Source organism: Pistacia vera, unplaced genomic scaffold (genome assembly GCF_008641045.1).
Source record: "Pistacia vera cultivar Batoury unplaced genomic scaffold, PisVer_v2 Contig592, whole genome shotgun sequence".
NCBI lineage: Eukaryota > Viridiplantae > Streptophyta > Magnoliopsida > Sapindales > Anacardiaceae > Pistacia > Pistacia vera.
In genome coordinates this window covers 577,107-590,003 of record NW_022196437.1, presented here as the reverse complement: position 1 = coordinate 590,003, position 12,897 = coordinate 577,107, and the positions used below count along the sequence as shown (strand labels likewise).

Genomic DNA, 12,897 nt, shown 5'->3' with positions numbered 1-12,897 from the left:
ACTTTCATCCAGCCAAAAAAAAAAAAAAAAAAAAAATCCATCAACAAAAAGTTCATAAAAGTCAACTCAAATTCAAACTAAACCCCAATAATCAAGTAAAAACATACCCATCAACACAAAATTACTCACTCAAATTCAAACTACAAGCCCAAATGAAAAATACTGACCTTTTTTCAGGAGAGAAAGAATTGCATCATCAAAGAAAAGTTCGTAACCATTGAGGGCAAACAGCGTGAGAGGCTCAAAGAGAGAAAGAGTGAGCTTCTGATGTCACAAATGGCCACAGAAAGCACTTCTCCTTAGTTGACCCAGTTGTGTTCGGGGACCTTTCGGCATTGATTTAAAAGCTTCGACTACTTTTGATGGCCAAAATAGAGTTGATGAACGAACCAATAATGGTAGGTAGGGTAAAACCGACTTCAAGTCTTCTCTTTTCTCCATTTTCTTCTTCGTTTTGATGCTTTGCAGTCACTTTCTTCGTTTTGATGCTTTGCAGTCACTTTCTTTGTTTAGTTACATATAATTACTAGTAATTGGCGGGTCATGGTGGTATTGATAAGTTATTTACTATCTCCATATAAGAGTAAACAACTTTTTCCTACCCAAGGTTTGCTGTGACTTTTCCACCCAAAAAGTTTCAAAAGATTACTTTCTCACCCAATGTTTATATTTTATTAACATCCAAAGTCGATTCTGGCCGAGAATATTCTCTTCGTCACCACCATTTGAACCTCCAATTTCTTCTCTACAAAACCCTACTCACTCTAGCATCTGATTTCTCGCCGATTGTAAGTCACTGTAAAGTTAGGTTTTCTTGTTCTTAGATGATTTTTGGCTAATTTCAATGACGAATATTCAATCGGTCCTCACATTCGATCCATTGGCCTCCATTATACAAAACTCCTCTTACCTTAACTCCTAATAACTCGCCGAATGTAGGTCGAGAAAGTGAAATATATTTTGGGTATTAACGGAATATAAACTTTGGATGGGAAAGTGATATTTTAAAACTTTTTGGATGGGAAAGTGTCATTAAGGCAAACCTTGGGTGGGAAAAAGTTGTTTACTCTTTTTTTTTTTTAATACTCCATATTCAACCAATAATAAATAGTGTAATGACCATAACGCCCTCATATATATTCTAGCTCTCCAATTTCTTGAATTGGTTAACATAAATAAACTCATACTCTTGTTTTTATACCATATCAAGTTTAAATGTTGGATAAAGTTTGGTAGTGATTTTGTTAAGATGTATGAAATATGTTAGGTTAATATGATTTGACACATGAATATAGAATATAGCAAAAGAGAGAAAATTACTTTACCCTTGTTAAATCTAAATTTGTGGGAAACTATTTAAGTTTTTTGTTAAAATGTCCTCCATAGTTTTTAGAAATGCATCAAAAGAGGCCTAAGACCATGCCATCATTAGAATTTTTTTTTTTTTTTTTTTTTTTTGGATAAAATTGACTTATTAAAGGTTAAATTAGTCATTTAATATATATAAGGATTTTAAATTAAAAACAAACAAAAATTAAAATAAATTAAATAGAAAAAAAGAAACTGCAGTCAACAATTGGAGATCGCTATTCGCTGGGTTCATAGTTCAATCTCGTTTGAGATCTTGGCCCGCGATCCAATTTTGCAAGTTGTGGTCTTTATTTTTTAATTATTTTTTATTTTATATTTTTTTGATAATTTTAAGTATAATATTTTATAAAGTAAATATATTTGTAATTATTCAAATACATAGAGTTTTTTTTTTTAAATTTTTAATTGATAAATAAATATTTTCGAAATTGTTTTCAATTTTTGGCATTATTTTCAACTATTTTAACTTTTCGAAATTAAAAGTTAAACAAATATATTTTTCAATATATACTTTTTCATATGGATACTTCTTATAAATTAACAGTATTTTATTTAAGGATTTTACCTAAAGTTTGCATTACTTTTTTATATTTTTCTAAAACAAAGAATTAAAAAAATTAAGAGAAACTCATCAGGGGTAAAATCGTTAAATTTAAAAGATAAGCATGGATATACTAGTAATTTCTTGGTCAAAAAAGTCAAAGGGAGGGATGTATTTGACATTTCTGCGAGTTATGGGTGACAAAGTGTTAAATTTTAAAGTTACACGGGTGTACTTTAAGTTCCTTCACATAATAACAAGAAAAGGTAAATTTTTTTTTGCTCCATTTCTGCATGAACGATTACGTGGCGCAGATGGCAATGCATCACGGTTTTTGGGCTTTTACGTATATTTCCAAAACTATGGGGGGCATTGTGACGAGAACTTGGACAGTTTCTCACAAAATTTAACAAAACTGTGGGGGTCAAAGTGATTTTCTCTTTGCAGCAAACATAAAACACATGCCTAAATTGCTCCAAGAGCAGAAGGATTCATTATCAATAAAACTATGCTTACTCACAATCTTACTAATCTCTTGCTATCCTGTGTAAATATAATGGCATAGTACGGGTACCATGCATGTACCCGTACTATGCCATTATATTTACACAGGATAGTAAAAGGTTAGTAAGATTGTGAGTAAGCATAGCATTACTTATTCATTATTAAGAAAGATCACAAAAGTTCCACAAATATAAGAACTGCAAAGGGCTCCATATAATTTAAGAAATTGAAAGGATCAGTTAACCCCCTCAGAGTTTCTTCATTTCAAATTTCCCTAATCTAAGCCTATATTTAAACCCTACTAATTTCCTTTAGTATTTCACCTAGGTATTATCAATTCAATTCAATTCAATTCAACTCAAAAATCAAAACTTCATCAAACTCATCAGCCTCTCCCTCCCAAACTTCAACAAAAATGGCTTTAAATCTCAAGACTCCAATCCACCACTCTCCCTTCTTGGCTTCATCTCCTCGATGCCTTCATCGGTTTTCCTCAAAACCCTCTTCAATCTCCTTCCCACACTCTTCTTCTCTCCCAGGTTTCACTTCTCTTCATTTTTTTTTTTTTTTCCTTGTGGCTTTCTGGGTCAAGGCTTTTTTTCACTGACTTGTTTCACTGAGTTTTAGGCTTTGCAATTGGAACCCAGCTAGCTTTTGAGAGGAACGACCGTTCTCGGTTGTTGAAACGGCAGCCGTGAGACAATTGGCTGGATCGTTCTTCACATTCTTGATAGTAATCTCGTCGGAAAATTGACCCAGATTGAAACCCCATCTATCAGCAAGCATCTTTGGGCCAACCAGGATCATCCTCCTCCACAATAAGTGGGTAATCTGCTGCGGTTTCTTCATCTTCTTCTTCCTTTCAAGAGGTTCTATCTCCTCCTTAACATCAGGACACCGATCAATCACTTCTCTGATCTTTCTCCTCCATTCAAGTCTCTCTTCAGGATCCATAAATGGGCCATCATCCACATGAATTGTAGAAAACAAATAACACACCCTTATATCCAATTTAAGAGAGTTCGATATAAGACCAGTAAGCTGCAAATGAAAGAGAAGTTTTGAATCCATTTTCCATTAAAGGTGGATATTATGAACACTTGAAACTCTCTGTTTGTTGTAACACCATTTCTCTACACTGTCCTGTCTACTCCAAAATAAAACTACAGAACATCAAATATACATATATAAGCAAGGAATAGTACTATTATTCAAACAGAAATCTATCATGTGAGAAATGGGGCTCGATTTCAAGGTTCAGTTATGCGTACTGCTAAAATGAAAAATAAGAAACCTAAAAAAAAAAAAAAAAAAACTGTTCAATCCACGTTTTAACTACCAGATAAAGCTCCCACAACTAAAACTCAATAATGAGTCAAAGCATTGTTAATAATGCCATGTTTAATTAATTGAAATTCAAATTATCTGAAAAATGTAATAGATCAAACGAACAGCTAGCAGATATGTCATTTCAGCTACCAAACCAAATCTTCTCCATATGAGATTAAGACTTGACAAAATATCCCTTGATTGAAGCTGTATTTATTTCTAAACAGATTTGTGAGTGTTGGTTCTTAGTTGTATATTTTTTACTTTCTCATTCTGTAAAGGCGTTTCCTTATAGATGCGATCACAATTCCTTCAATCATGAACTTGATTATGCTTATATGCACTTGATTATGCTTATATATATAAAGAACTTACCAGAACCTTTAAGATTCAGGGTTTTGGATTCAAAATTTATATTCTATCTTATCTGTTCTTTCATGGTATCAGAACCTATGTCTTATGTAAAGGAATTTTGACCTGGCGTAATCTTTTTTCTGAAATCTATTCTAAGCATAAGCTCAAACTTCAAAAATTGTTAATTAAACCATTATAAAGCATATATAAAACACTTTCAAAGAAACCATAGTATCAATTTAATTTAAATGAATTTTAATAAGAAAAGCATTACCAAAGTACACTTTGCGCTATATTAAGTTGTCATCTCACCTAAAAGGTTAAGTTAGTAGGTGGGGGTTCAACATATATTAGACCAATAGGGCCTCTCACATCAAACTTTATTTTTTTTCTTTATCCAATTTGTATGTAGGGATTCGAACTTGAGACCTTTGACTCTGATACTATGTTAAATTATCATCCTACCTAAAAGTTTAAGCTAGTAGGTGAGGGCTCAACATACATTACATCAATACACTTAAACTTGACCAAGACTTGCATACATATTAATATATATGATTATTTCACTACCACTAAGAATACCATCGATTTTTTTTTATGGGCTGCGCCAAACATGAGCAATCTCTCCTTATTGCACTGAATATATGAGAGATTCTGAATAGTTTGGGAAGGAGAAGTGAATGCTAGTTATATACCCTGTCAGCTCCTAAATTGTTTCTTATGCATTCTGGGTTACAAAGCCCGAAGGCAAAATGTGAGACTGTGTGTTTAAAGCAAACAATATCTAGTTGTGGATCGAGGTGTGTTTCATATTAGCTAGTTAAATAATCATTATATGATATAAGGAAGTATTAATACAGAGAAGTATGAAGCATTGGATGAGAATTAACTCATTGTCAATCAATCCATTGTCCATCACTTTTTTATCTAATTTTTTTTACTTATAAACTTTGATTGACCCGAAATATATTCAATCCCAGTTTGGAAATAGTATAAATGCATTAATTATAAATATCAACTACAATTTTTCATGATATCTTTTTCTTACCAAAGTACTTGATACATTAATCTATATAATTTTTTTACAATCCTACATAATATAATGCCATGATAGTTGTGAACCGTGTTCATAGATTGAAGGGTTCTAATCACATATGATAACTTTCATTAAACAAGAGTTATCGAATGTATAAAAATTAGCATCCGTAGTTAGATTAGATCCAGAATTTCATAACTACTTTATGCAATTTCAATGTACCGAGCTACGTTGAACATTCATCTTGGTTTTTTTGACCAGGATTCATTCTTTCAAATTGTCCTGCCATTTGCCATATTGTGATATAAATTATTATCCAAATTTAATTATATTATAGAAAAAATTTCATGCTAAATTAAACACACTAATCTTATTGCTTAATTAATATCTGAAACGCTTGAAAACACAAAACGAATTAACATGTCCAGAAGATAAGTTTCAAGTCCAACAGCTGATAATGAAATTCAGGTACAGCTTCATTTTTGTGGCCCATTATTTCCAAGGAAAATACTTGTTAATACATTCTTGCATTCCAAAATGCCTTCAGCAGCTTCAGACCCTAACAAAAATATAGAATGAAACCCATCTCAGCTCAACTTTGCTCATAGTAATATTATTTATAAATACCATGTTAAATAAGAGAAGCATGCGACATCGTTTAGACCAGGTAACAAAACGCTGTCGTTTTGTCTATTAGTCCAAATGAATCACGGCCATCAAAGTTAAAGAGAATCCAACGGCTCAAATGCAATCAGAAGTTAACAGTATAAAAATGGACTATTCACGCATTTGGCAGAGAGATGAGTTTTAGGGTCTTCGTTTCGTTTTCTCTGTAAAATCGTTTCATCTGGGTTAGGGTTTCACATTCATTCTAGTTCTTCTTTGTGTGAATCTTTCTAGAGTCTTGTTTGAGGGCAAGGGTTCCTTAAATAGAGTACTATAGGGTTTGTTGGGATTTGCGAGAAACAGGGAAGTGAATGAGTGTTTGATTCTGTGGTTGACAGTGAAGAAGATTCATCTGTAAATTCTAATCTTTGAAGTGATCAATACTAGTGCAGCGAGCTCCATATTCTGGAGTTCAACGTGGNAAAAAGAATATGATTCAAGCACCCAATAAAATAAAGTAAAGTTGGGTTCTTTGCCTTCAATCTTTGAGATAAGTATTCATCTACACTCTATTACTAAGTTGAAGAAATAATGTAAACTTACTAAGTCTCAAAGCTGTTTCTATCATCCAGGAAATACTAAATTTTAAAAGCAAAGGAGTCATAAGGATGAAGAAAGCAAAATGGGTAAGGAAAAAGAGAAAGAATAAAACTACATATTACTTCAGACTTCACAATCGAACAACTAAAAGTTGATGATCTTGAAATATTGTCCGTTCTTTATCTCAAAATGCTGAAGAATAAAGTAAATATTATCTGTTCAAAGTAATTTTTGTCCTTCTAAACGAAGATAATGTAGTGTTTTATTATCGCTATTAGGTGTCTCATCCTTTTCTTGCTACATTAATTTGGTTAAAGACAAAATATAAACAGATTACATGATAGATTCTGATGCCGTTGATTCTAACTAACTAGCTAATTAGTAATGTTTTGAGGCTTAAATCAAATTACTTGTGGAACAAATTATAATTTTACTTACTGTGATTAAAATTTAATTATATTTGGACACATTCATTCACTAATCAAATTGGACAAATTTTAGGTTGTGATTAACTTGACCAAGACTTACAAATTAGGGTTCAAGGACACCCTCACTCATAATTAATTTTGCAAATATTTGATCCACTAATTAAAGTAGCATTGCTTAACTAATTAATTAAGGTTATGTCACCGCTCATCACCTTTATCTAATATGTGTTGATATGATATTATATGAGTAGTTAAGTATATGTATCCTTTCAAATAAATAATAATGTAGTAGACTCTCATCACCTTTATCTAATATGCATCAATCTAGAAGCGATTATATGTCATGTGCGTTGATATGATTCTTGACTTGTTAGTGGCTAATATATATGTAACATGCTTCAAACGTTGATATTTCCTTGCAACTTATAAGTAACAGTCTCATGTGTTTTGTATTGTTATCTATCAAATTCACTTTAAACAATTAAATTCTAATAATTTAAACTATTATTTTATAAAACATTAAATCAACAATTAAATTTTATGTTTTCACAATTTGATACCACTTTCTACTGTGCTTTTTGAAGTAGTTCTTTGATGAGAGTGTGACAGTATGAAGCAACAAATGAGAATTAACTCATTGTCAATAAAAGTAATTAAGCCTTAATTAATATGATCTCATAATTCATTGCTAATTGTGAATGTATGTATTATGTTATCAAATTTGTATGTATATAATCAAATTTTGAATTCCAATATCCACCGTCGGATCTGTGTCGTAACGTGCCGATGTGGCCTTTTCAGGCTAGATCCGCCAGATCCGCCACGGATCTGGCTGGAAAAGGCCAGATCTGGCCGTCGAAGCAGCAGCCAGATCTGGCCTTTTCCGGCCAGATCCGTGGCTGATCTGGCCGGAAAAGGCCAGATCGACGCGTTACGACACAGATCCGACGGGTCTGTGTCGTAACGCAATTTTTCGGCCAGATTCCGGCGGTGGTGGCCGGAATCTGACACTGCGGGTGGCGGGGGTGTTTTTGTTATTTTACAAAATTTTTATATATTGGGGTATTTAGTTAAATTTGTAAACTTAGGGGGTTTTTTAGAAATTTTTAAATTTATAAAAAACTAAATTCAAACTTTTAAGGGAATTTTAGTCTTTTCACTATTAATAAACAGAAATCACTAACAGAACATGACGGAAAGTACCTATTTGTCATTTTAAAACCTTTTGGGTACTAACTTGTCGTTACGATAAACTTTGGGTACGTGTAAGTCGTTCTCCCTTTTATAAAATCTGGAAAATTTGTAAGTCACACGGATTGTCAGCGATGGACTCTTTGGTACGACTTTATTTAAGTTAAAATAAAAGAATAATTTAAATTAAAACAGTTTTATTAAGAATAGTAATATAAATCCTAATAAAATAAAAATATTATATTTTAACTATAAATAAAAAAATTAGAACTAATTCAAGACTATAAAAGAGAAATAAATAGAGATTCTAATATATGAATACCATGATATTTAAAGCTCTAGGTATTGGATAAATACCAAAGAATATTAAACATCATAAAAACAAAATGTTTGGCTGAACAATTTTAGAATAAGATGTGAGAATACAAGGGATTCTAATGTAAGGATATCATGGGATAGCCTATTTTCGATACTTTCTGTCTAACAAAGAAAATTATTGTAATATATTTTTTTTTTTTGGTAATTGAGGTTATCTAGGTCAGTTTAAACACATTTGAAGTAATTTTTTAGAGTCTTGAAGTTAATGATTGAGTAAACCTTTTAGTAATCATTCATATTAATAACTAAGAGGAACTGAACTCAATACTTCTTGATCTGACCACCCAGCAGTGATTAATTATTGTAATTGATTACTTTTTCTGAAATCTAAATCAAAGCAGAAAAATAAATTATTTGAAAGACAATTTATAGATTCTTGATAGAAGAAATTACCCGAATTATTATTACTGTATTTATTTTTAGTAAAGGGATAATTACTGAACACCTAAGGTTTGGTCCAACCCGATATATCCGATGTGGTATCGATAATAATGCACAAACGGCACCCCTACCGTGAGGATTTTTCAATTAATAGATCATAGTAAATGACATTAATACCCTAAAAAAAATAATAAAAATAATAAAAATAAATAAATTGATATTAAATAAAAAAATTAAACAATCTATTTTTGTTTATGAATAATTTTTTATCCATTCTAAAAAATAAAGGGGAAATATTATTTAACCCTATTGTGAGCTGTGAGACAAAAGCTAGCCTACAGTGGAAAGGATCTCACAAAATAGTCTAACCCAATTTTCTTAGTGGAGAGAACAAAAACTGTTGCCGTCTCGCGGAAGAAGAGTATATTTCAATTTATTTTATATCTTAATTAAAGTTTAATTTATAACATTTGCCATTTACTATTTTTTTTTTTTTTCCTTTTTACTATTAAAACTAACGAAACAGTCCTAACAACCAACAGGGGTCTAGAGTTATTACCGATATCATAGGGGATTTATTGGATTTGACCAAACATTGGGGGTTCTTTATATCTATCCCAATTTCTAAATGAATGAATGAATAAATAAAGACAAAGATTACATTTTCCATATAGATTTATACTTTGAATAATACTACACTTACAAATTCCTTATACAAAGATGTGTGTATAAAGTGATGTGTCATACTATGATTCGGAGAGTAAATTTGTAAAGTCAACTTTTTAACTAAAGTCAAATTCATTATCTAATCATGGTATGACACATCACTTTGTACATATATCTTTGTATAGAGACTTTGTAAATGTAGTATTACTCTTATACTTTACATGTGGTTGCTACTGTATAATAATTAACAAAGAAACGAGAGAGGGACCAACCTGAGAAAAGTAAGAGATATGGGACTGTTATGATATTTCATGATGATTATCCCAATTTTGGGTACAAAATGGCCTAATCCTGGAGCAGGAATCAACACCAGCTCTGCAACTTTCTTCATTAACGTTGGCAATCAAATTTCTACTGATTTTGTAACTGGGTATTGGTCAGCTGGGTTAGGTTTGATTAGCTACAGTAATTGTGATTTAAGTAGAACAAAGATGATTAAATCATTAGATTATGTACTCAAATTAAGGAGGGTATATTTTATTCAACGTCATACATGATGATTAATCTTGAAACATGTTGAAAAGATTAAAGGCATAAATCTCCTGTGCTTTAATTTCTTTTTGGCTTGTTTTAAGTAAAATTTATAGAGAGGAAGACTTTATCCACATAAACGTTTTGGTCAACTATGGTTTAAGTTCTCTATTTTAAAATAGAGTAGTGTTATTTGGATCAATTGATCCGGAACAAAAACTCTTTTAAGAAGGTAAATTTACAAATTTATCCTTTAATAAAATAAAATTATTTTTGGCTTCGAAACACTGCTTTTTGGAGGGAAAACAATTTAAACCATTGACATTGTGAAAGGATGAGAGAGAAGTAATTATTACTTCAATGTTTCCAAGAATAGAGATCTAAAAGTACAAATTAATTTATTGTAATAATTAAATTGTTTAAAAATAAAAAACATGTATAGGTACCTGTTTTATCTCCCAAAATTACAAGTACGTGCTTTTTTCTTGTGTCAACCTTTATCACACAAAGTTGCAAATATAATCTTTTATTGGATGTGCAAGAACCGTTTGCAACACATTGATTTTCAACACATTTTCATATTTGCATATCATTTTATCTCATTTTTGCCAACAAATGAATATGTTAGTTCATATTGTGATAAAATATGAATTAGTATATTCCCTATTTTATACATAGATCACCTTAAGAAAAGTTAAATATATCCTTATTTTATCCGGATCAATTAATCTAACAAGCATTTTTGTTTAAAATATTAGGTTTATCCACCTTGAATTTAACAATCGTTTATACTATAGAATAATTGAAAGGATTTTTTTTGTTCTAACAACCATAATATTCCTCATTTTGATATTGTTCCAGTTTTAAAAAGCTTAGATTCTATCAAACTAGAATTTCTCTCATTTCATATTGTCTCAATTTTAAAAGTCTGAATTTTGTCTCTTAATTGTCTATTGCTCTTTAAGGTTTATTACATTTAAGGGATATATCCCAATACTTTAAACTAACTAATAGACCTTAAATCAAGGGGTTGAATGCAACTAACTTTATTTACATAAACCACAATTGAGTGGTCTGATGGTAAAAGAGTAAAGGAGGATATAACATAATCTCTAAAGTTTGAGTAATGAAATATAATTTTTGGAGTTTGAGTTTCACAGTTACTAATAAGGGTGGTCATTGAAACTTTTACTCTATTATAAATTTTAGGATCTCAATTATTAGTTAAAGTATTTACAAAATGACCCAACAAAATTTAACTTAACATAAATGAGCCAAGACCTCCATTTGCGGAGCCTAGCTAGCCACGTACCATTTCAATTCACCATTTGATAATCAGAATTTTGCCTCTTACTTGTCTATAGCTACATATGATTGCAGTATTTAATGAGCTCTAAATTGACTGACATGGCAAGGAAAGCTGATTCATTTATTCAAAAAGATTACATCAGAATTTCCCAAACCAACTACATAATTCCACTTCAAAATATAAAATTATATTTGTGTTTGGTTTGGTACAATGATTAATGACAACGATACTCCAACCATAGAACATTAAAGATGATTAAGACTACGCCTCTTCATGGCTTGTTCCTTAATATTTCATCAATCAATCCTCCGTATGCAGCAAATGAAGATCCACCTTCCCTTACTGCTAATCTGCTTTGTTCACTCTTCTCTTTAACCCTTTTCCTCACCTCATTTTCACCATCCATTACACTTTTTATAGCTCTTGCTATCTCATCTCTTAACACGACTTCTCCACCGGTGTTTCTAAAATCCAATCCAACTCTACCCCAAACCCAATCTTTCACCATTTGAATGCATTCAGCGTTTCTCAGCATACATAGGCCATGTCACAATCGGGACACCAACCACAAGCTCTCCAGGATTGAATTCCACCCACAATGTGACACAAATCCTCCCACTGATTTATGAGCTAACACCTGCTTTTGTGGCGCCCATCCCACACCAAGCCAATCTCTTTTGTGTTCTCCAAGAACCCTTTTGGCAACACCTCCTGGGCGCCACTCGTGTACTCATTTGGCTCAGCAATTTTGTCTTTTGGTGGGGGTTTACGTAAAGACCACAAAAATCTTATCCCACTTTGCTCCAATCCAAACGCAATTTCTTTCACTTTGTTGTTCACCAAAACTCCCCATGCTTCCAAAGCACAAAAGCACAACTGATGAATCAGGTTTATTATCAAGCCACTTCATGATCTCATCTGAATCTAACTTATCACTCTCACCCTCGAGATCAATCAGCGGTCCGACTGTGTAAACGTGGGCACATTGTCAAATCATTCTTCAAACACTTAACCGCATGAGATTCCAGCTCCTCAAATGTTTCACAATAAGCCCTTTTGTCTCCTTGAATCTTCTTCCATGGTGAGAAATGAAGAGTGCCACCGTACTTGTTTACAAAACTGTAGGCAGACCACTGCTTGAAATTGGATTACATCAAGGGATCACTAAATCACCATCAAACCTTCAAATCCTCTACCAACTTGAGCATGTCGAATTGGAAGGTAAAGCATGAGGCCAAGAAAAGCTGCACTAGAAGTGTAGAGCAAATAAGAAGGAACACCAGTTCTTTTCCCACATCGACCATCGATGAACAAAACATATCAATTACCACCCCAGCAAGTGAACCTGAGACAGAACTGGAAGCACATTCTTGACAATAGCTTCTTTAACACAACTTTACTATCTATGACTCGGTTAAAACTTTTCAACAGATTTATGAACCTCTTGTGAAGGAGAAGTCCACAGAGGAAGATGGATGAACCTTATTGGATATTAGATTCTGCAATTGATTTGGTGAATGCAGGTATTACAGAGCCACCAGAGGAATTCCATGACACGAATAGTCACTGAGAAACGATCATCTCGTTGGATCAAGCATTTTGCAAACTCCACAGTGGGAATTAGGTGGCCTAGTGCTGGTGCAGGGATGAACACAAGCTCAGCTTTCTCCAT

The 12,897-nt window shown here is 32.3% G+C and overlaps 1 protein-coding gene across 1 annotated transcript; it reads right to left on the bottom strand.

Moving 5' to 3' along the window:
• Positions 1-11,496: 11,496 nt before the first annotated feature.
• LOC116110019 (UDP-glycosyltransferase 71A16-like) lies at positions 11,497-12,897 on the bottom strand. Its single transcript, XM_031396263.1, has 3 exons — positions 12,756-12,897; positions 11,861-12,079; positions 11,497-11,723 (listed from the first exon to the last, which is right to left on the bottom strand). Exons 1-3 carry the CDS (start codon positions 12,895-12,897, stop codon positions 11,497-11,499), a joined length of 588 nt encoding a protein of 195 aa, XP_031252123.1.

What these genes read in the sequence shown, in the direction of transcription:
- LOC116110019 (XM_031396263.1), bottom strand. Translation starts at nt 12,897, where the DNA reads ATGGAGAAAGCTGAGCTTGTGTTCATCCCTGCACCAGCACTAGGCCAC. An exon ending in GGAATTCCTCTGGTGGCTCT is followed by an intron (nt 12,080 to 12,755) that starts GTAATACCTGCA and finishes GTGCTTTGGAAG; the next exon opens with CATGGGGAGTTTTGGTGAAC. An exon ending in TGGGCGCCACAAAAGCAGGT is followed by an intron (nt 11,724 to 11,860) that starts GTTAGCTCATAA and finishes AAATGGTGAAAG; the next exon opens with ATTGGGTTTGGGGTAGAGTT.